Raw genomic sequence first — 24,460 nt, forward strand, 5'->3', positions numbered from 1 at the left:
AAACTAAACCTGATTTGTAATCTGTTACATCTCTAGTATATTTCTTTTGTTTGTTTGTCTTCTGATCTCGCTCTTCTTTTTCTAGATGGGTTTTTAAACTTAAGGAAAGTGTGCTGTATTCAGGTGTGGTTTTAGAATTTAATAATTTTTCTTTAATATCTTTGATCTCCTTATCTAAAACTTCCATTTTTAATTTTTTCTTATCATTTAAAAAATTGAGTAAAGAGATCCCCTGATTATTAAAAAATTGATACCAGGATGTAAGATCGGATTCACCTTGCTGAGGGTGAATATCCCATCTTAATCCTCTAGGGACCATCCGTTCCTTAATATACTGTTGTAGGAACGCTAGGTCCCATTGCAAATGAAGTTCTGAGGTCATCAGGTTTTTCAACCTGGTGAAAAGGCCTCCTATCTCTGAATTGTTATCTGAGACTATAAACACCCCATCAGTATTCAATATCCGACTGTTGCGATAATCTAATATATCCATATGGGTGTTGTTGTGTGGATGCTGCAATATACAAATCCCAAAATAGAGCCCAAAAAAATATAGCAAAAAATATTGCGCAAACCACAAGTGGTCGTGGATCAGGCTGCCAACATAACAAAGCAGGATACTTCGTGAAAAACAGTGTAGAAAAAATGTAGCGCCAAAAATTTAAAATGATAATAAATCTCCTGAAAGGATGATGTGAAAGTGCTTATGACAATCAAACGACTGATGACAATAATTGCTCTAGTGACACAAAAATTATATATACAAAACCTGTGAGGTAAGATCAAAACAAATGCCACTCAGTTATAAATACCAATGTGAATGGTGCAAAATAACATGATAAGTGATCTGATCAAATATAAAAATGAGATAGAGCATCTAGTCTCTCATAAACACCCACTGGGTGTTGGATGAAAAAATGCAGGTGCAAAATCCATACAAATGTGAACTAAAAAGTCCTTTGGAAGTACATGTAAGTTTCTTCAGATATTGGGGTGGAGCATGCGATCTTCAACACAAATAACTCTCTTCAAACTTGGACAACAATTATAAAGATGGGTACTCTTACCAGAAAAGGTGGACCCTCAGCCTCACCATACGGTGGGAGGGTCGTCAAGGCTTTAACAGACTACCGTCTGAATCTGGGAGTCTCCCCTTGGGATGATACGGTCCAAAGATGACCATACAAAGTCTTGATTGTCCGGAGAGAGTGTTGTAGATGAAAGTCAGCCCGTCAAGGTTGCTCCAAACACCCCGATTGTATGCAAAAAGAGAACAATATAGAGGTGCTCCTCATAGTGTAAAAAGTAATTTATTTAAAAACTTTTTCAAAAATTGCACACACAGTGGCAAAAAATAAAATTAAATAAAAATGAAAGTGAAAAGCTAGCAAAGCCACACTTAAGTGAACAGTTGTAAAACAACAACAGACTAAAAAAAATTTCAGTAAAAAACCACAACAAATGAAAAAAGCAGCAAGCGCTCCCACCTTGAAAGGTAAAGGAGAATTTCCAAAAAAGTCAGCAGTAGAGTAAGAGAGCTATCACCCGACCGGTTTCGTCACGAGAGGACTTCAACTGGGGTTTTCTGACAGTTCCTCACACTCTACTACTATAAATACCTGTTCCTCCAGATCCGTGACAGCCAACACCTGATCCGCCACGCTACGATGGCGTGCGTTTCATGTATGTACTTCCCTTCACTCATTGCGTTCCAAGACCGGAAGTGGTCGTAGACACCCGTTGATAGGACTATATCAATGTCCATCATTCTCCTCTCCCTGGATAGGACAGAGTAAGAGCTGGGTATTTCCTAGGGACGCAATAGCGTCATGACGTCAGAACGTCAGCGCCATGTTCTTTGATAGTTGGGACAGCTGTGTGGGTTACCAGGTCACTCCCCTCTCCGCCAATCAAAGTGGCACAGATACAGGAGTCCGCCATCCAATCCAAATCCCCCACGACGCGGGAGGCGCCAGCACGTTAGCGCCGCGCCTCATCATGCGTTCCAGGGAGTAACTAGACAGTGTACACTGAAAAGAAGCAATGAATCATTCGTGTACTGTCGGATGGCAAATACTCCGCAGGGGGGCATACAAGTTCATTCCAGGTGGTCCTCACAGACTGATACTAAGTACCCATAATGGCCAATCCAAAAAAAATTAATGAATAAAAAGGAAAAAAAAAGGGGCTTACACGGAGGTGGATAAACATAATGTAAATACGCCAGGATGTGCATCCATAAAAAGAACAATCATATATACATAATCGAAGTGGGCAATTAAATGGAATAACTCACTCAAAATATACATTATACTTAGGCATCCAAAGTAAACGTCAGACGCTTAATTGGAATAAAAAATAATCCCAATATAAAAGTATAAAAATATATATATGCCCTGATGATTATTTTAAGATTGATTTATAAACGCATTTAAATCCCATTCGACGTTAAGTCCGAATGGTGCGTAACTTTTGAGCGTGTAGATCCAGAAGACCTCTAGTTTCGAAACCCCTCTGATCAGGGGTTCCCCCCTCCAGTGGGGAACAAATTTATCAATAATGGCAAATGTAGTGCCCTCTAATTTCTTATTATGTGCCTCGAGATAATGTCTCGGTACTGTATGCTTGTCGCATCCCTTCAGGATTTTTGCAACATGGGTGTTTATGAGAGACTAGATGCTCTATCTCATTTTTATATTTGATCAGATCACTTATCATGTTATTTTGCACCATTCACATTGGTATTTATGACTGAGTGGCATTTGTTTTGATCTTACCTCACAGGTTTTGTATATATAATTTTTGTGTCACTAGAGCAATTATTGTCATCAGTCGTTTGATTGTCATAAGCACTTTCACATCATCCTTTCAGGAGATTTATTATCATTTTAAATTTTTGGCGCTACATTTTTTCTACACTAAAAAAAAAAAATTGGTTTATTTTTTTTTCAATTTCTTTATTTTTCAAAATAAATTTTCCTCTTCATTTGTACAAAACATGGGAAATAGCAATCATCTTAACAAATATAAGTAAATAGATCCAAATACATTCCAAAGAATTTAGCATAATACAATCTCTCTATTCACTCCTCTCAAGAGAGGAAGAGAAGAAAGAAAGAAAAGGAAAAATAAATAAATAAATTGGTTTATATTTAGTCTGGGTGAAAGTTATAGGGTCTACAACTATGGTACCAATTACTGAAAATTGATCAATTTGATCACACCTGAAGTACTGACAGCCTCTCTCGTTTCTTGAGACCCTAACATGCCAGGAAAGTACAAATACCCCCCAAATTACCCCTTTTTGGAAAGAAGACATTCCAAGGTATTTAGAAAGAGGCATTGTGAGTTTTTTGAAGTTGTCATTTTTTTCCCCACAATTCTTTGCAAAATCAAGATTTTTTTTTTTCACAAAATGTTCATATTAGCAGGTTATTTCTCACACACAGCATATGCATACCACAAATTACACCCCAAAACACATTCTGCTATTCCTCCCGAGTATGGCGATACCACATGTGTGAGACTTTTACATAGCGTGGCTACATACAGAGGCCCAACATGCAGGGAGCACCATCAGGCGATCTGGAACACCCAGACCAATTCTGACATTCCTCTCCTACATGGAAAAATCATAATTTATTTGCTAGAAAATTACATAGAACCCCAAAACATTATATGCTTTTTTAGCAAAGACCCTAGAGAATACAATGGCGGTCGTTGCAACTTTTTATCGCGCATGGTATTTTCGCAGCAATTTTTCGAACACGTTTTTTTGGAAATAAAACAGTTTTGTGCTTTAAAAAAAAAAAAATTAAAGTTAGCCCAATGTTTTTGCATAATATGAAAGATGAAGTTACGCCAAGTCAATAGATACAACAGGTCACCCTTCAAAAATTGCACACGCTTGTGGAATGGCGCCAAACTTCGCTACTTAAAAATCCCCATAGGTGACGCTTTAAATATTTTTACTGGTTACATCTTTTTAGTTGGAGAGGAGGTCTAGGGCCAAAATTATTGCTCTCGCTCGAACGTTCGCAGCGATACCTCACATGTGTGGTTTGAACACCGTTTTCATATGTGGGCGGGACTTACGAGTGCGGTCGCTTCTGTATACGAGCACACGGGAACAGGGGCGCTTTAAAAAAAAATGTATTGTCCATTTTTTTTAATTTATTTTAGTTTGACACGTTTTTCCCCAAAAATAAATGTTTTGATCACTTTTATTCCTATTACAAGGAATGTAAACATCCCTTGTAATAGGAATATAGCATCACAGGTCCTCTTTACAGTGAGATATGGGGTCAATAAGACCCCACATCTCATCTCTAGGCTGGAAAGCCTGAAAAAAAACAAAAAACGATCCTGGCTTTGATCGTAGCGGTGAATCGGAAGAAGCACCGGAGGGAGAAGGGAGGGGGGACATCCCCTTTCGCCTCCCATAAGAACAATCAAGAGGTGGAACAGCCGACATGATTGTTCTCATGGTGTAGAGAATCGCCGACTGAAAAAGAGGATATCTGAATGATGCCTGTAGCTGCAGGCATCATTCAGATATCCCTGCACAAAGTCAAGGACGTCATATGAAGGCCGGCGGGCAGGAAGTGGTTAAAACACATTTTTTTCCAGAGTATTTTCCGGGTATTGCAGAGTATTGTGCTAGGGTATTGCAGAGTATTGTGCGGGGGGTATTGCAGAGTATTGGTGCGGGGGTATTGCAGAGTATTGTGTGGGGGGTATTGCAGAGTATTGGTGCGGGGGTATTGCAGAGTATTGGTGCGGGGGTATTGCAGAGTATTGGTGCGGGGGTATTGCAGAGTATTGGTGCGGGGGTATTGCAGAGTATTGGTGCGAGGGTATTGCAGAGTATTGGCGCAGGGGGTATTGCAGAGTATTGGCGCAGGGGGTATTGCAGAGTATTGGCGCAGGGGGTATTGCAGAGTATTGGCGCAAGGGGTATTGCAGAGTATTGGCGCAGGGGGTATTGCAGAGTATTGGCGCAGGGGGTATTGCAGAGTATTGGCGCAGGGGGTATTGCAGAGTATTGGCGCAGGGGGTATTGCAGAGTATTGGCGCAAGGGGTATTGCAGAGTATTGGCGCAGGGGGTATTGCAGAGTATTGGCGCAGGGGGTATTGCAGAGTACTGGCACAGGGGGTATTGCAGAGTACTGGCGCAGGGGTATTGCAGAGTACTGGCGCAGGGGTATTGCAGAGTACTGGCGCAGGGGGTATTGCAGAGTACTGGCGCAGGGGGTATTGCAGAGTACTGGCGCAGGGGGTATTGCAGAGTACTGGCGCAGGGGGTATTGCAGAGTACTGGCGCAGGGGGTATTGCAGAGTATTAGCGCAGGGGGGTATTGCAGAGTACTGGCGCAGGGGGTATTGCAGAGTGTATTGCAGGGGGTATTTCCGAGTGTATTGCAGGGGGTATTGCAGAGTATATTGCAGAGTATTGGGGCGGGGGTTGCAGGGATGGCTGAGCAGGGATAGATGGATCTGTGACTGCAATAGTCACAGATCCAGCCACAGCGCTGCTGACACCCGCGCTCCCCCCTCTCACACTGTACCGATCGGTACAGAGAGAGAAGGGAGGAACCGGCGTCATCAAATGACGCCGGTTTGTTTACATGTGATCGCTCCGTCATTGGACGGAGCGATCACATGGTAAACGGCCGATATCGGCGGCAATTTACCGCAATCCATGATGTGCCGGTTCCTCTGGAACCGGGCGGTCGCGGACACTCCCGTGTGCGTGCCCCAAGGGGCGCGCTGGAGCGTGATTCTGGGAGGACGTCCATGGATGTCCTCCCAGAGTTAAGGAACCGCCTTGTAGCCGTATTTCGGCTATAAGGCGGTGATTAAGCGGTTAATGAGCAATGACTGTATTCTTTATAGCCATGATTACTTTTAAATTACTTATTTTTTCACTTCAGAAATTACATCTTGTACAGGGACAGTTCTAAGCACGGGAAACATGCGCTTCACAGGCATGTTATACCCCCCCCCCTTCCCCCCTGTATGAAATTTAAAGGAATATTTCACTTTTATTGTTTCACTTTAACCACTTCCATACCGCGCCTATTCTGGCACTTCTGTCCTTCATGTAAAAATTATATTTTGTTCCTGGGAAATTACTCAGGACCCCCAAACATTATATATATATATTTTTTTAGCATACACCCTAGGGAATAAAGTGGCGGTCATTTTTTATTTTATTTCCAACGGTATTTGCGCAATAATGTTTCAAACGCCTTTTTTTTTGGCCAAAAAAAATAAAACGGTTTCATGAATTAAAAAATAACAAAGCAGTAAAGTTAGCCCAATTTTTAGGGATAATGTGAAAGATGATGTTACACCGAGTAAATAGATACCTAACTTGTCACGCTTTAATATTGCGCATACAAATGGAATGGCGCCAAACTTCGGGACTTAAAAATCTCCATAGGCGATGCTTAAATTTTTTTTACAGGTTACCAGTTCAGAGTTACAGAGGAGGTCTAGTGCTAAAATTATTGCTCTCGCTCTAACGCATGTGTCAATACCTCACATGTGTGGTTTGAACGGTGTTTACATTTGTTGGGAGGGACTTAAATGCGTGTTTGCTTCTGAGTGCGAGCTACTAGGGACAGGGGCATTTTAATTTATTTTTTACGTAATATTTTTATTTTTGCAATTTTTTGTTCCTTTTTTTTTTGGATCACTGTTATTCCTATTACAAGGAATGTAAACATCCCTTGTAATAGGACTAGTGTGTGACAGGTCCTCTTTATGGAGAGAGGCGGGGTCAATAAGACCCCACATCTCTCCTCCAGGCTGGAAAGCATGAGATCGTAAAAAAAACACTGATCTCATCCTTTCAGCCGCGATCATGTTCGTTCAGCACAGTGGTGTATTGGATAGTACTTTCACCTAGCAGCAAAAAGGGTCGCTGGTTCGAATCCCGCCCGTGACACCATCTGCCTGGAGTTTGCATGTTCTCCCTGTGCCTGCGTGGGTTTTCTCCCACAATCTAAAAACATGCTGTAAATCGGATCCGGTCTAAATAAGCCCTAATATGCAGTAGTATATTTAGGTTTTGTGCTGCCCTAGGCCTGACTAAACTTCTGCACCTCCTAATAGAAAAATGACCCACCCTTCCTGTCAAGGCCACACCCTGTTTTTTTAGGACCCGCCCAGAAATTTTCAGGGGGGTACACACACACACACACACACTAGTTCTGGGGGAAGGGGGGTCACTGGATTCCCTTAATTTGCATAGTTTTTCTCTCACTTCCTGTTTGGCTATGGGGCAAAAAATGAAGGCAAATCTCCCCAATTGGACAGGGATGGTACAAAATAAACTGACAGGGGCTATAACCCTCCCTCCATCCAAAATTAAAGAAAAAAAGTGTTGATTATAGTTCTACTTTAAGCACAAATTTCAGATCATTTTATTGAAAGGACTAAGAAAATATAACCATGCCAATAGGCCAGGATACAGCGTTGCTAATATTTATGAATGTGTGTTATGGCCCCCCACAAACACCACCCAATGTTAAATAAACAATTTTCTTCATTTGCAAATAAGTATCATCTGCTCGTTTTTTGGGGATGTCTGCACCCCTGATAGGGTGAAGACACCTCACAAATGTTGTCACTTTCTAATTCAAATTCATTCACTTCCTGTCACATAGCCAAACAGGAAGTGAGGGTAAAACCTTACTAATATCTTTTCTTGGGGACACAGAAATCAATCTAAATAGTTTCCCATTATGTAAATTGCACTCTAGCATTTTGCTGTGTACACCCCAAATTTTTAGGGATCTTGGACTTTGGGGTCCATTTCCTAAAGGCAAATCCACTTTGCACTACAAGTGGACAAGCAAGGAAGAAAAAAAAAAAAACCTTTGCTTCTACAGGATTGGATGTTAAAACCATCAGTGCTTTTCAGCGACTACGCTTCTACTGCAGAGTGGCTTTGCCTTTACTAAACCCCAATCTAAATAATCATTTGGGTTGTATACAGCAGTGCTGGAGTGCAATTTGCTTAATGGGGACACTAGTCAGATTCACCTGTGTCCCCAAAAAAAACATTGGTAGGGTTTGAACCTCACTTCCTGTTCAGCTGTGTGACAGGAAGTGAAGCCTATTTTAGGAAAAGGGACACAAAGCTCAACCCAAAAAAACACAAGCAGGGGGTTCTAACACTCACTTGGCTTCCCTCAAACACCCACAATTAGAATAGGATTGCCTTGCGCTAGATTTAAGCACAGTGCTGTAAATCAGCACTTCGAGCCTGTCCGCCAAACCCCCCCCCGCCAATAGGCCATGTTTGCAGATTTTCCTTCATCTTGCACATGTGCTTTAAAAGACAGTCTGGACAGCAATTCTTAATAAGATACATCCACAAAACATGTCCTGTCGGGGGTACTTGACTGAGGCTGAGGCTGAGAATCACTGTAGGAAAAAGGAAAGAATACTTACCGCGCTGTATTTCCTTTCCTGGTGAATAAACATGACAGCAAACATTTCTTGCATACACACCAGCAAAAGAGCTTCCAGACAAAAATCACAACTGATTGTTGTAACTAATCAGCCCTAATTCAGCTGCAGCTGTCAAAATCTGTAGCATGAAAAAGTAACAAAAAACAAACTTCAAAATTTGAAAGTAATTTTATTGGTCAAAAAAACAAGGAAAGCAAAAAAAAATTCATTAACAAAAATAAATAAATATAAAAAATAAAAATAAACAGGTTAATTTAAGACAGTAAACAGAATATGGTTTATGCTTTGGAAATAACACAATAGAGCCACAGACACAGGATTGAAATATTAGTCACAACATCTTGAAAAATATTTTGCAAAATAATGCAGTACAAATATATCAAAGTGAGTGAACAGCGTTAAAAAAAAAAACATACATTGACAAAAATAAAACCTTGAACAAAAACATATCTTTTTGCAAAGACATTCTTGCCAGCCGGCCCCCACACACACACAACCTTCCCTCTTTCAGGTCAGCTGACAACTGCTCTACATGCTTTATATAACATAGGCTTGTGTGTGTTAATGACGCAATTGAAAACACATGGACAAAGTTCAGTTTCTACATTGGGTTCGCTTGTAAGTGGGTACACCTGTTAACTATCTCCTTAAATTACTAACCCAAAAAATACGCTCTATGAGACACAAAAAGCAACATCAAAAATTCTAAGTCCCTGGGCATGCTCAGTTCACCAAAAATGCAGAGGCAGAAACAAACAAAGCTGCAATCACAGCTGAAAGCATGAGATCTGTGTTTATTTTTTTCACAATTGCATGCTTTCCAGCCTGAAGGACAAGATGTGAGGTCTTATTGAATTATTACGTAAAAAACAAAAAATAATAATAATTTAAAATGCCCCTGTCCCTAGTAGCTCGCACTCAGAAGCGAACACGCATGTAAGTCCCGCCCACATATGTAAACACCGTTCAAACCACACATGTGAGGTATTGACGCGTGCGTTAGAGCAAGAGCAATACTTTTAGCACAGACCTCCTCTGTAACTCTAAACTGGTAACCTGTAAAAAAAAAAAAAAAGTGTTGTCTATGGAGATTTTAAAGTCCTGAAGTTTGGCGCCATTTCATGAGTGTGTGTAATATTAAAGCATGACAAGTTAGGTATCTATTTACTCGGTGTAACATCATCTTTCACATTATCACAATAAATTGGGCTAACTTTACTGTTTTGTTACTTTTTAACCACTTGCTGCTCAATGACCGGGCCACTTTTTGCGATTCGACACTGCATAATTTTAACTGACAATTGCGCGGTCGTGCGACATGGCTCCCAAACAAAATTGGCATCCTTTTTTTCTTTTGGTGGTATTTGATCACCTTTTAATTTTTTGCGCTATAAACAAAAATAGAGCGACAATTTAAACAAAAAAAATATATATTTTTTACTTTTTGCAATAATAAATATCCCCAAACATCTATAAAAAAAACATTTTTTTCCTCAGTTTAGGCCGATACGTATTCTGCTACATATTTTTGGTAAAAAAAAAATCACAAAATGCGCCAAAGTTATAGCGTCTACAAAAAAGGGGTTAGTTTTAATGCATTTTTATTAATATATTTTTTTTACTAGTAATGGCGGTGATCAGCGATTTTTATCGGTACTGCGACATTATGGCAGACACATCGGACACATTTTTGGGACCATTGGCATTTTTGTAGCGAGGAGTGCTATAAAAATGCATTGATTAATATAAAAATGCCACTGGCAGGGAAGGGGTTAACACTAGGGGGCGAGGAAGTGGTTACTTATGTTCCCTGTGTGTGTTCTAACTGAAGGGGGGTGGGACTAGGGGAAATGACAGATCGCTATGACGATAATGCATTTGTCCCCCTGACAGGACCGGGAGCTGTGTGTTTACACACACAACTCCCAATTCTCGCTCTGAGACCAGAGGCGAGCGCGGACGCTAAAGGGGAACGCCACACCAAATTTAAATAAAAAAAACGGCGTGGGTTCCCCTGCAATGGCACATCAGGCCCTTCGGCTTGGTCTGGATCATAAGGGGTTAACCTACACTGAAAAAAACAGCATGGGGTTCCCCCCAAGATCCAGACCAAACCCTTATCCAAGCATGCAGTCTGGCCGGACAGGAATGGGGACGAGCGAGCGCCCCCCCCCTCCTGAGCTGTACCAGACCGCATGCCCTCAACATGGGGGAGTGTGTGCTTTGGGGCAGGGGGGCACTGTGCCCCCACCCCAAAGCACTCTTGTCCCCATGTCGATAGGGACAAGGGCCTCTTCCGGACAACCCTTGCCGTTGGTTGTCGGGGGTATGCGGGCGGGGGGTTATCAGAATCTGGGAGCCCCTTCAATAAGGAAGCCCCCAGATGCCGGCCCCCCACCCTATGTGAATGAGTATGGGGTAAATGTTACCCCTACCCATTCACCTGGGGAAAAAAGGAAAGTTAAAAAAAACACCACACAGGTTTTTAAAATAATTTATTAGTCAGCTGGGGGGTCTTCTGCTGGGGGGGGTCTTCTGCCGGGCCCCCTTTAAGCTCTTTTTGATTGGGGGGCACCCGGGCTTCGTAGTTTTCTGCCGGGGGGGTGCCATCCCCTCAGGCTTCTCCGCTGTCTTTCGCCCGGGCCCCCCACCCCCTTTAAGCTCTTTTTGATTCGGGGGGGCACCCGGGCTTCGTAGTTTTCTGCCAAGGGGTGGGCTTCTCTCCGCTATGTTCTCTGTTGCCTCTTCTGCCTGTCTCCTCCGCGGAGCCCAGGGCTTTCTTTTTGCTTTCTTCTCTGTTCCCTCTTCTGCCTGTCTCCTCTGTGGAGCCCAGGGTTTTCTTTCCGCTTTCTTCTCTATTGCCTCTTCTGCCTGTCTCCTCCGCGGAGCCCAGGGCTTTCTTTCCGCTTTCTTCTCTGTTCCCTCTTCTGCCTGTCTCCTCCTACCCCGACAACCAACGGCAAGGGTTGTCGGGAAGAGGCCCTTGTCCCTATCGACATGGGGACAAGAGTGCTTTGGGGTGGTGGCGCAGTGCCCCCCTGCCCCAAAGCACACACTCCCCCATGTTGAGGGCATACGGTCTGGTATGGCTCAGGAGGGGGGGGCGCTCCCTCGTCCCCACCCCCATTCCTGTCTGGCCAGACTGCATGCTTGGATCTTTGGTCTGGATCTTGGGGGAACCCCACTCTGTTTTTTTCAGCGTAAGTTAACCCCTTATGATCCAGACCAAGCCGAAGGGCCTAATGTGCCATTGCAGGGGAACCCGCGCCGTTTTTTTTTTTAAATTTGGCGCAGAGTTCCCCTTCATGGTCAGCGCAACCGGAAAACAGTTCGTTCTTTCATGTGCGCCGACTCATGCCGCGCAAATACAGCTACGCCGCTTGGAATTTACCAAGATTTTCCCGGCATAGTGAGACGGCATGCGTGAAAGGACGTAATTGCCCCGCACGCATGCGCAGTATGCAAATAAACCCCCCGGAGGTTTATTCCGAATTGCGGCGTACGGCGCTCGATTTCACAAAAAACACCCTCCTGGGCGCACTAGGCATTGTAGTAAATAAAGAAATACGCTGCTCTTGCAGCGTATTTCTTTAGTAAATGACAAAACGGCTTTTACTCCTGTCTTTGCTCCATGAGTCATGGAGCAAAGGCTTGGTAAATCAGCCCCAAAGACTTGCAAGCTGTAATTGCAGCGAAAGGTGGTTCTACAAAGTATTGACAACACTTTTCACATATTTAATTTGTAAAACATTTTGAAAACCATTTATCATTTTCCTTCCACTTCACAATTATGTGTCACTGTGTGTTGTTGGTCTATGACATATAATCCCAATAAAATACATTTACATTTCTGGATGTAACACGTATGCTGGTTGATATAATTCTTGAGTAAATAATTTTTCATTGAGGTATTAAAGTGGTAGTAAAGTCTTTACTACCACTTTTACCTACAGGTAGTGCCGCGTACAGACGGTCGTTTTCTGCGATGTAAAAAACCGACGTTTTTAAAAACGTCACTTTAATTGACCGTGTGTGGGAGAATAGGAAAATTTATTCTTACCTGAAATTTTCTTTTCCTGTAGTCCGTAGGCGGCACACAATGGGTTAAGCTTTCCATCTAACCCCTGGAGGAAGAAAACTTAAACAAGCAGTGAGACAAGTTTAAATTGATTAATTGAACACAGCAAGACTACCTGTCCTGCCCCTATAAATTCCCCCCAAGAACACACACAGACGTATCTTATGCAGCAATATAGTAATTTTAATGGGAGGGAAAACCTGTGCCGCCTACGGACTACAGGAAAAGAAAATTTCAGGTAAGAATAAATTTTCCTATTCCTGGTCGTCCTACGGCGGCACACAATGGGATTTGCAAAACAGTGCAAGAAAGAAAGGGAGGGACATCAATGTTTTAAGGCACCCTGAAGCACTCTCGAGCCAAAGGCCGATCCCTCGGACGATACTACATCGATTCTGTAGTGTTTTATGAACGTGTTCGGTGAAGCCCACGTAGCCGCCTTACAGATCTGGTCCATTGGAACATGATACCTCTCAGCCCAAGACGCAGCTGTAGACCTTGTGGAGTGAGCTTTCAAAAGAAGAGGGGATTCTTTGTCTTCCAGAAAATAACAATGTTTGATGGTGTCTCTTATCCATCTTGCTAGCGAAGATTTACTCGCTTTTTTCCCCTTGTTTGGCCCTTGGAACTGTAGGAACAGGGCCTCAGACTGTCTGAACTCCGAGGTTCTCTGTAAGTAAGTAGATATGGTTCTCTTTACATCCAAAAGGTGTAGGTCATCCTCAGAATCCTCTTCAAATACAGGCAAAACAATTTCCTGATTGACATTCGTGGACGTGGAGACCTTGGGAAGGAAACCTGGCATAGTTCTTAGAACAACTGCATCCGAAAGCAACCTGAGATAGGGTTCTTTGGATGACAGGGCCTGAAGCTCACTTATTCTTCTGGCGGATGTAATTGCTACCAGAAAGATACATTTGAAAGTGAGGAACCTTATGGATGAACTCTCCAGAGGCTCAAAGGGAGGTGATATTAGCCTTTTTAGCACTAAAGGTAAGCTCCAAGCTGGTAATGGCTTATGGAAGGATGGTCGTAATTTAATAATTGCTCTGAAAAACCTGCTGACGAGAGGTGTTTTTGAAAATATTCCGTTCAGGCAGGAGTTAATGGCGGTCAGCTGTACCCTCAGAGTGTTCAGCTTCAGACCCTTTTGGAGGCCCTCTTGTAAGAACTGCAAGAGAGATGCCACTTGCTCAGGAGAAGATGAATTCCTGGCGCACCAGGCCGAGTAGAGGGTCCACACTCTATTGTAGACCTTCAGGGTAGAAGGCTTCCTAGAGGCTAGAAGGGTAGCTATAACCTCCTGAGATAGGCCTTGAGCCGTCAAGGCTCTGAGTTCAAATTCCATGCCGCAAGCTGGAGTTTCCCGAGGTCTGGATGGAGCATCTCCGATTGAAGAAGAAGGTCCTTCTGAATGGGTAATTTCCAGACCTGCTTCTTTGCCATATTCAAGGCTAGCGGGAACCATGCCCTCCTGGGCCAAAATGGCAGGATTGCTATTGCCCTCACCTTCTCGTCCCGAATTTTCTGCAGCACTTTCGGGATCATCGGAATCGGGGGAAAGATATAGACGAAAAACTTCTTCCAGTTTATTGACAGAGCGTCTATCGCTAGCGGGTTCCCCACTCTGGATAGGGAGCAGAACTGGAGAAGCTTCTTGTTCCGAGAGTTGGCCATCGCATCCAAATCTGGCAGACCCCACATGGACGTGATCTTCCTGAAGACCAGAGGGTTCAGCTCCCACTCTCCCGGGCAGATCGAATTCCTGCTGAGCCAATCCGCTCTCACATTGTCCACTCCTCTGATGTGGATGGCCGATAGGGAAAGGAGGTTCTCCTCCGCCCAGCGCATGATGAGGGCACATTCCTTCTGCATGGAGGGGCTTCGTGTGCCCCCCTGTTTGTTCAGGTAGAACACTGCAGCTAAGTTGTCTGATTGTACCTGAACAGCCTTGTGGAGAACCTTGGACTTGAAATGGATGAGCGCTTTCCTGATGGCCGTGAGCTCTTTCAAATTCGATGACATTTGAAGCTCCTTCTGTGACCAGGCTTCTTGTACCCAATGATCCTCTACATGGGCACCCCAGGCTGAGCCTGAGGCATCCGAGGTGAGGACCGTCTGAATCTGAGTTTTGAGAGATCTGCCCTGTAGGAAGCGTTGAGGGTGCAACCACCACAGGAGATCTTTCTTCACTGGAAGAGAAATGTTGATATTCCTCTCCAAAGAGTCTCGGCTCTTGTCCCACTGGGTCAAAATGCAGTTTTGTAGCATCCTGAAATGAGCCCTGGCCCATGGAACGGCTTCTAAGGATGATGTCATCATTCCTAGTATTCTCATCGCTTTCCTCACTGAGCAGTGATCGGTTTGCAGGAGACCTTGCACCGCCCGTTGGAGATTGGTAGTCCTCTGATCTGAGAGGGACAACTTCATTAGAAAGGTGTCTATCGTGAACCCGAGGTAGGAAATGACTGGAGTAGGGTCCAGAGAAGACTTTTTCAGGTTCACTAAGAACCCGTGGGTATCTAGCATTTGAAGAGTCTTGTGAAGATGTTGCTTCAAGACGGCTTCTGAGGGGCCCCTGACTAGCCAGTCGTCTAGATAGGGAGTAACACATATCCCCTGTAACCGCAGAGCCGCAGTCAGGACCACCACCACTTTCGTAAAAACTCGAGGCGCCGAGGTGATGCCAAATGGAAGGCATGTGAATTGAAAATGGAGAATCTGGTGATCGAGGAGGAGAGCGATCCGAAGATATTTCCTGTGTGCTCTGAGGATAGGGATATGCAAGTATGCATCCTGAAGGTCGACTGACGCTAGGAAGTCTCCTCTTTCCACGTTCGCGATGGCAGACCGAATTGACTCCATTCTGAATTTGTGTTTGACAAAAAACTGATTTAGATAAGACAGGTCTATTACTAGCCTCCATCCTCCCGAGGCTTTGGGTACCGGAAATATCGGGGAGTAGAGACCTTGGAATTTCTCTTGATCTGGAACTCTTTCTAGAGCGTGCTTTCTTATGAAGTCTTCTACTAACTCTAGAACTACTGGATTGGAGGGTTTGTTGAGCATGAACTTCTGAGGTGGGAAAGAACTCAGCTCCAGAGAGTACCCTCTTGTGATGATGTCCGTCACCCAGGAGTCCGATGACGTCTTTTGCCAGACCTGAGAAAAAAACCTCAGCCTGCCCCCCACTGGAGGAGAGGTGCTGATGGCGTCAAGATTCCTTGGGTTTATTAAAGGGCTGCTTCTTGGCTGTCGCCGGATCCTGCCTTTTTTTATAGTAGGATCTTCTGCCCCGAAAGGAATAGTTTCTTCTTGGGGAGTATCTGGATCTCCCAAAAAATGGCTTATTAGACTTTTTCTTCTCTAAGGGAAAAGCAGCGTCTTTTTCCTCATTGTAAGATTTGAGAATATCTTTTAGATGAGGACCAAACATAGAAGAAGGATGAAAAGGCATGTTAATGAAACTAAACTTGGATGGCATGTCACCCGTCCACTGCTTTATCCAAAGCGCTCTCCTGGTTGCGTTGGACAAAGCGAGGGATCTGGACGAAAACTTCAAAATATCCACAGGTGCATCACACAAAAATTCCGCAGCAGACTTCATCATGTCAACCCCTTTCAGCAAAGAGTCCCTGGACACTCCCTCTTCTATATCCAGAGATAATTGGCTTAGCCAGATCCTAAGAGCTCTAGCTACAGGAACTGAGGATGCCGCTACCTTGGAAGCGGAAGCTGCGGCTAGGTAGTTCTTTTTAGCCAGGCCATCTGCCTTGCGCTCTAATGGGTCGGACAATTTGGAGGATTCGTCTGAGGGAAATAGAGATTTTTTAACCATCCGGGCAGCCGCCAGATCAAGCTTAGGTGGATTCTCCCATTCGGATGAACATTTGGGGTCCAACCTATATGTAGTTTTAAAGCGGGCCCCCACATCAGACCTTCTATCAGGGTTGGCCCAGTCCTTCTTAAACCAGTCATTTAAAATAGGGTGAGAAGGCAATCTCATATCCGGGATCTGTGGAAAGTAGTACAACTGATCCTTCTTTGGTCTGGCTGACACGTCTTTAGAAGACTCTATAGTGTCCTTTACTGCAGAGAGTAATTTGGGAAACTTATCCCTGGGCAATAAGTATAAATCATCATCCAAATCGTCAAATAATACTTCCGGACTGGATGAAGAGGCAGAAGATTCCCCAGAAGTGTTGGATGCAGCAGGGGACACATCTCTGGGAACCCTCTTTCTTTTCCTTTGCCCCAGGGAGTCTTTAAGTTCTTTAACCACTTACCCCCCGGACCATATTGCTGCCCAAAGACCAGAGTACTTTTTGCGATTCGGGACTGCGTCGCTTTAACAGACAATTGCGCGGTCGTGCGACGTGGCTCCCAAACAAAATTGGCGTCCTTTTTTTCCCACAAATAGAGCTTTCTTTTGGTGGTATTTGATCACCTCTGCGGTTTTTATTTTTTGCGCTATAAACAAAAATAGAACGACAATTTTGAAAAAAATGAATATTTTTTACTTTTTGCTGTAATAAATATCCCCCAAAAATATATAAAAAAACATTTTTTTTCCTCAGTTTAGGCCGATACGTATTCTTCTACATATTTTTCGTAAAAAAAAATCGCAATAAGCGTTTATTGATTGGTTTGCGCAAAAGTTATAGCGTTTACAAAATAGGGGGTATTTTTATGGCATTTTTATTAATATTTTTTTTACTAGTAATGGCGGCGATCAGCGTTTTTTTTTTTTGGTATTGCGACATTATGGCGGACACTTCGGACATTTTTGACACATTTTTGGGACCATTGGCATTTTTATAGCGATCAGTGCTATAAAAATGCATTAGATTACTATAAAAATGCCACTGGCAGTGAAGGGGTTAACACTAGGGGGCGGGGAAGGGGTTAAGTATGCCTGGGTGTGTTCTTACTGTGGGGGGGGGGGTGGCCTCACTAGGGGAAACACTGATCCTCGGTTCATACAGTGTATGAACCGAAGAAAAGCATTTCCCCTGCTGACAGGAACGAGAGCTGTGTGTTTACACACACAGCTCCCGTTCCCCGCTCTGTACCGAGCGATCGCGTGTGCCCGGCGGCGATCGCGCCCGCCGGGCACACGCACGGGAGTCGGGGGCGAGCGGGGGGCGCGTGCGCGCGCCTCCGGCGGCGCGCGTGCGCCCCTAGTGGCGGCTAAAGGGTAGGACGTCATAATACGTGATCTCGCCTAGGAGAGCCACCTTGTGGACGTATTATGACGGTGCGGCGACGGCAAGTAGTTAAAGGTATTACACATCTCATCTTTAAACCAGGCTAGGAAAGCATTGGTCTGCCCTCTATCTGATTGATTCAAGCAAGTTTCACAGGTGTCTCTAGTATATGATTCTGGCAAAGGTTGTTCACATTTGCTGCACATATTATGTCTAGACTTCCTTGTAGCTTTACCAGAAGGAGCCATCTGGAAAAACAAACAGAGAAAGGCCCCCACTTCTGTAATACAATTGCAGAAAAAGAACACAGAGAGACAAACCTCAGACAGTGTCTTACCTCTGACCGGCCAAGGGATCTGCTGCCTAGGCTGAGTGCAGCGATTGCAGATCCCACCAGTCAGAAAAGGCCCCAAAACAGGAAATGACACGGATAGAGGGAAGGCCCTGGGATCCCACACAAACAATTCCGGCTGCCCGTACATCAAACTATCAGTGGAAGTAAAATTGTAATTTACCTTGCAGCCATGTTCCTCCGCTTGTGGTCCCCATTGCTGACGCGAACTCCGGCACTCCCGGAAGTGCGTCATAACACTGCGCCGACCTTTCCGGAGACTTCCGGTACTGCGGCGTGTATACACCCTCGGTGTCCATCTCGTACCGGTCTTTTCGACGGGAAAACATGGCGGCTTCCAATACCGGACCGAGGGATGTCGGGGTGCAGGCTGAGGGACCGGAGATAGCATCCGGTATACGGCCGCCCCTACGCTCAGCAACCCAGAAGCACCGGGTGTGAGCACTTGCCTCACGAATTCTTCATCTGTAGGTAGAAGAAAAATAAAATACGTCTGTGTGTGTTCTTGGGGGGAATTTATAGGGGCAGGACAGGTAGTCTTGCTGTGTTCAATTAATCAATTTAAACTTGTCTCACTGCTTGTTTAAGTTTTCTTCCTCCAGGGGTTAGATGGAAAGCTTAACCCATTGTGTGCCGCCGTAGGACGACCAGGAAAACGTTGTTTTTTGTCTTCTGAAAAACGACCCAAAAAAATTGAAGCATGCTTCAATTTTATGTGTCGTTTTTGCCAAACGTCGTTTTTTGTATCATAAACATTGACCGTGTGTAGGCAAAAACGTAGTTTTATGCCCGCTCATGCTCAGAAGCAAGTTAGGAGACGGCAGCGCTCGTTCTGGTAAAACTACTGTTCAGAATGGATTAAGCACATTCATTAGGTCGTTTTCAACTTATATAGAAGAAAAGAATGCGCTTCTTTACACCCTGCTTTTAAATGCTACACAAAAATGGTCGTTTGTTGCGGCTGATCTTGTTACATAGTTATGACAAGCTTTTAACTTGATTATTTCTTGTTAGATAATGTTTTGGTTTGTGTTGTGTTATTTAGGTGTATCTTCCATCTACAAAATTTTAAATATATATATTGGCAACCATTTTTTTTGCTGTGTTTTTATTTTGGCCCAAACTTTTTGGGAAATCTATATTTTTGGTTGATTTTGGAGTGTGTGAAGTGGCTGCAACAACATAATTTTTTTTTTTAACTTACCCACAAGGATGTTTTTTTACCATGTTAATGTTTCCTAAAAAATTTTGAAAATGGGTCTGCCCACTCACTAATGATCTCTCAAATTCCTAAAAAATACACATGGTCAAATTTGTATGATAAATCAAAAGTGCATTTATTCTGCCAAAATATGAAATAATAAAATGGTGGCAAACAAAAAACACAACTTAATAAAAACAAAGATGCCAAGGAAGGCAGCACTTGATAGCGTGCTTGAAATTAGTAAAACAAGGGTCCCCCAAGCCACCAATCCAGGCTGTGAGGCAACTAAAAATTCCAGCAGGGGCACCGTGTCATTTTTTTGGCTTTCTCTTCCCAGCAGCCTTCCCTGCAGTCTTCCCTGCAGCCTTCCCTGTAGCCCGAGTCCTTGGGGGCTGGGTTCCTGGAGGCGATGTAGTGCCAGGAGCCAGAGCAGCCTCATGAAGAGGAGGAGCAGGAGATGGAGCAGGAGCAGGAGGAGCAGCAAGGACAGGAGGAGCAATCCGCACAATGTCGGTGTCGTCATCGAGCTGCCCCAGGGATGCCATGCTTATGGCTTTGAAGATGAGGAGTTTGCAGCGCACACGCTGGCTCTGCTCCAGATTTAGGAGCTTGGCTGCAATGAGCGCTGCGAACCCCTCTACTTCACTGGGTGGCTCTCGGATGGCCGCAGTAGCTTCGCGAAGCAGGGCCTGGGTCTCCTCCTCCATTTGGCTAAGCCTCCTGACCCTTGTTGCGGGAGTGCGGAGTGGAGGGATCCGGGAGATGGTATCCCGCCGGCGTGCCTCCTGGGTCCCACTGGGGCCTGCCACCTCCTGGCTCCCAGTGGGTTCTGCCACCTCCTGCTTTGCAGTTGGCCCTGGCTCCCTGTGGGCCCTGGCTCCCCCTGGCTCCCTGTGGGGCCTGCCTCCTCCTGGCTTTGCTCTGCCTGTGTATCAAAAAAAGGGACATAGTTTATTTCTTTTTTCATTAATCACACACATTTTTAAAATCATGAGAGATGCAAATTGAATGTCAATATATATTACACACAGGGTCGCCATCCCTAATTATGTGGCCCCTTACACACCTTCAGACATGGTCCCCCTGGAGTTGTGGGGGTTGTTGCAGGCTGAATTTGGGAATTAGGGGGCCTTTACACCAAAAAGCCAACTAGTCTATTTGGTGTCAAATAGATTTTAGACAAAAGGGGTGTTTGACATCTGGGACCCCTTGCAGGTGTATTGCTTCCCCCCCCCCCCCTACTGGCCTACCAGAAAATGACACACAATCATTCCGACCCCTTCATTTTTCTATCTTGTCCCCATCCTGTTTTGCCACTACTGTCTATTGATAATATTTAAATTTTTTTAACATTCCCTTTGAATTTATAACACTAGTAACATCAATTTGACATCATTATTATACTTGTCATATTCTAAATTCATAGAAAAATGTCATACCTGGCTCCATGGGTCACAATTGGGGTCCTCCAGGAACTCTTGCTCTTCCTCCGAGCTTGCCTTCTCTTGTCTGCAGGGAAGACTGGAGGGTTGGCTGCTGGGAAGCTGGGAGCTACCTCTTGGGGGAAGGGTAGACAGGGATGCCCTGGCCTCAATGTGGTCGTCCAGGAACTAGAGCTGATTGTAGTACCACAGGCTAGGCTTATATATGGAGTCAGCTGCAGCCCCAGACCTCATTGAGGCCAGGACTTGGACCCGTTGGGCCCTGTAGGTGCCCCTGATGGAATTAATTTTGTTCTTCACTGTGTCTGTTGTGGCGTGGGGGACCCTTGTTTTAACAAATTCCAGCATGCTTTCCTTTGCTTTTTCCCTGGCATCTTTGTTTTTATTAATTGTATTTTTTGTTTGCCACAGAACAGGATGTTCTTTCCATTTCTGAATTAATCCAGTCATGAAGTCCACATCCTTGAAGGGATCCATTATTTCTGCAAATGAAACATATAATCAAAAACCTAATGTCAGTCAAGCCACCACTACTAAGCTTTCTCACCATATCTAGCCCACAAACTCATTCCTGTTCACTATAATAAAGTCTAAAATTAAGTTACGTACCGTCGTTTGAAACTATCGTGACTTCCGCCTTCTTCAACAGACTCTGCACGCCGATTTTAAACACCTGTGTGGCTTCTAGCTCAAGCCAGGAGGCAGGCCAGGCCCAACCAGGCAGAAGAACCAGGTGCAGAGCCTCCAACATGTCCTTCCACGAAATGGTGGAGATGGTCAGCATCTTTAGGAGGGAGGACTATGATGCCAACCATGGCCCGCACAGGCATCCTAATAAAGTAAAGGCCTCAATAATGGAGAAGGTGATCAGGAGGCTCCATCAAAAGTTTGGGAAATGCAGGAGCAGAGAGCAACTGCGAAAAAGGTGGTCAGACCTCAAGAAAAGAGAGCCCCAGCAACTTGCAAAAATCAAAAGGGTGATTAGAAGAAGAAGTAAATAATTTTCATGCGTATTAATTATTTGGGTGTGTTCTTTGTGCCATGTGGTTTTTCTTTCAGGTTGACCAGAATTGTTATTATGATTGTGGGCACAAGATTTTGTCGTCGGAGTCGTCGTTCATTCGCTGACTTTTAATAATAAAAGACGATCTTTGTGAGAAATGGCATCATGCCTAGTTCGCATGGGCAAAGGGGAGTTGAATCACTGTATCAGACAAAAAGAGCGTTATTTGATTATTTTGGATCGAACGAACGACGACTCCTAGGACCAATTATTCGACCGACAAACATGAAAGTTGTGACATCTTTTTGGGTTGAGGTGACATCAATTGTGGTATTGATGTAGATGTGTTTTTAACTAGATTTTAAGAATAAATAATACCTTAATATACAGAAAAAGGAGCGTTTGCTCAGCAGTTGTTTACACATGTGGACTCAGAAAACGACACCAAATCTACAGAGATTTTAAAGTGCTTTGGGAATGGCTAAAATACTGATCTCTGGTTTTAGAAGGGTTTTTAAAAACAACAATAGTCCCATCTTTTATTTTGAAAAACATAGTTTCTTTGACTTTCAGGCCTCTATAATGTTTTAACCTCATGTTTTCCCTTTCTTCAATCTCGTAGGGCACAATGAAGCAGCAAGGCAGGAGGCCCAAGAAAACCAAGCCACACCCCCGAGGGATGTAGACAAAGGGGAACCTGCCACAACATCGGGTAAAGTATCATATACCACAGCTTCAGGTAATGTAGATGTAGGCCTACATAATGTTAATACATGTTTTGGTCCCACATTTCAGGAACAAATCGTGCTGGTGAGGGACTTGATACCTATAGTGCCCAGCTCCTCATCGCAGAGGTCTTGTCGTGCAGGGCACAAGTCGAAGACATCCGTCTTGCCTCCCGCGAAATTCGGCACAAAGCCAAAACGCTGGAACGCCAGCTGAAAAATGTAATCAATGTTTTGGGGAGGGTTTAATTTGTTGGGGGCCTTTTTTTTGTTGAAAAGCCGTGATTTTATATGTTTAAAAATTAAAAAAAGCAAAAAAAAAAAAAAGTGATTTTATTTTTGGATAATGTTAAAAAGACCAAAAAAAAAAAGTGATTTTAGTTGTGGACAATGTTAAAAAGACCAAAAAAAAAAAGTGATTTTATTTATGGATAATGTTAAAAAGACCAAAACAATTAAAAAAAAAGTGATTTTATTTATGGATAATGTTAAAAAGAACCACTGATTTTTGCTCTGTTAAAAAATAAACATATTTGTACAATCAAAAATGTGTGGCTAGTTCTTTGTATGCGACAGGCTACACAGAGCTTTGCGGCCTAAACCTGCCCCTGATAAACCACCACGGGATGTTATAATGTGTATGAGAGACTTTATTGTCAAGGAAGATATAATGAAGGCCTCCAGAAACACACATAATATTGAGCTTGACGGGGTCAGACTACAAATCTACCCTGATATATCCCCTGCAACACTAGATAGGAGACGCAGAATGAAGGAGGTTACTAGCATTCTCCAGGCTGCATGAATCAAATATCGTTGGGGCTTTGCATTTACGCTCTCCATCATGCACAATGGAAACACACATGTGGTTTATAATATCATAGAGGGCAAAGAGCTGCTAGCAAAACTGGGCCTACTAGAACAATCCTCACCCAGGCGCTTTCCCTCCACACCTAGATCTTCTCCCGGGTGGTCAACCCCCTCATCCAGACGCTCCCAACGGGATCAAGGTGGATGGAACCGTCCCTTTAACCCAGTGTTTCTCAATTCCAGTCCTCAGGCCCCCCCAACAGGTCAGGTTTTCAGGATTTCCCTCAGATGAAAAGGCTGTGGTGATTACTAAGGCAGTGAAACTGATCAAATCACCTGTGAAAAATAATGGAAATCCTGAAAACCTGACCTGTTGGGGGGGCCTGAGGACTGGAATTGAGAAACACTGCTTTAACCCAATACAAAATCCTGCTGCCGGACGACCCCTGATGGGATGAGATGTCTACGCCAATTGATCCCAGCGTGATCAAAAAGAAAGATTCAAATCTTTATTTCACTTTAAAATCATATTGTTTGACGACTACCGAGAGAACAAACTGTCTCTGACTTGCTTCCCCCTCTGTTGGGACTGAGAGGAGAATCCCCCTTTTTTTCCCCTCCCTCTCTTCCCCCCCCCTCTCTCAGGTTCCCCCAACACTCCCTGCCGGTCCAAACTTGGATTACTCAATATCTGGACTGCAACATGAGATCCCTGGTAGTGACTGTCCATCGAGATGACGCCATTTCCTCATCTTGCGGGTTTGTTTTGTTTTCCAGCAGAACTGAGAGAGATAGTCTCTTCCCCCCCCTCTCTCCCCCATAATCTCTAATGTTCCTCCCGGTATAAATTTTCTTATACACCTATGCCTTAGTGTAAAAATATGAGTGATCCTTGACATAGTTATGCTTGCTTATATTATCTTACCTAGTTGATTGGTTGTCTGCAAGGTATAATTCCATTACCATGCACTTTATAATGTTATTGTTCGCTAATGTTAAATGCCTGGCGCACACGCTGGTTTGCTCCCCTTCTGCCCTTGCGTGCTCCTGCCTTCCCCGATTTTGGGATGCAGCACCGGGCTCCATTGGTAGAATCAGGACAGTATTGTCCTCATGTTCTAGATATGTGGCTATGGGACTTTTTTTACCCTTAG

At 44.0% G+C, this 24,460-nt stretch overlaps 1 protein-coding gene across 5 annotated transcripts in view; it reads left to right on the forward strand.

Moving 5' to 3' along the window:
• Positions 1–24,460, forward strand: part of PLEKHA6 (pleckstrin homology domain containing A6) — a 1,721,986-nt gene that overhangs the window by 1,456,690 nt on the left and 240,836 nt on the right. For 2 of the 5 annotated variants that reach the window (XM_040339539.1, XM_040339538.1), the window contains exon 22: positions 21,418–22,408. The exons of 2 other annotated variants lie outside the window; for them this stretch is intronic. In XM_040339539.1, the coding sequence (XP_040195473.1) occupies positions 21,418–21,769 (352 nt within the window). In that variant the 3' untranslated portion in view covers positions 21,770–22,408. Of the gene's footprint in view, positions 1–21,417; positions 22,409–24,460 lie in introns of those variants that run through there. One more of the 5 variants, XM_040339541.1, reaches the window with a different exon arrangement.

This window comes from Rana temporaria, chromosome 2, assembly GCF_905171775.1.
Source record: "Rana temporaria chromosome 2, aRanTem1.1, whole genome shotgun sequence".
Taxonomy (NCBI): domain Eukaryota; kingdom Metazoa; phylum Chordata; class Amphibia; order Anura; family Ranidae; genus Rana; species Rana temporaria.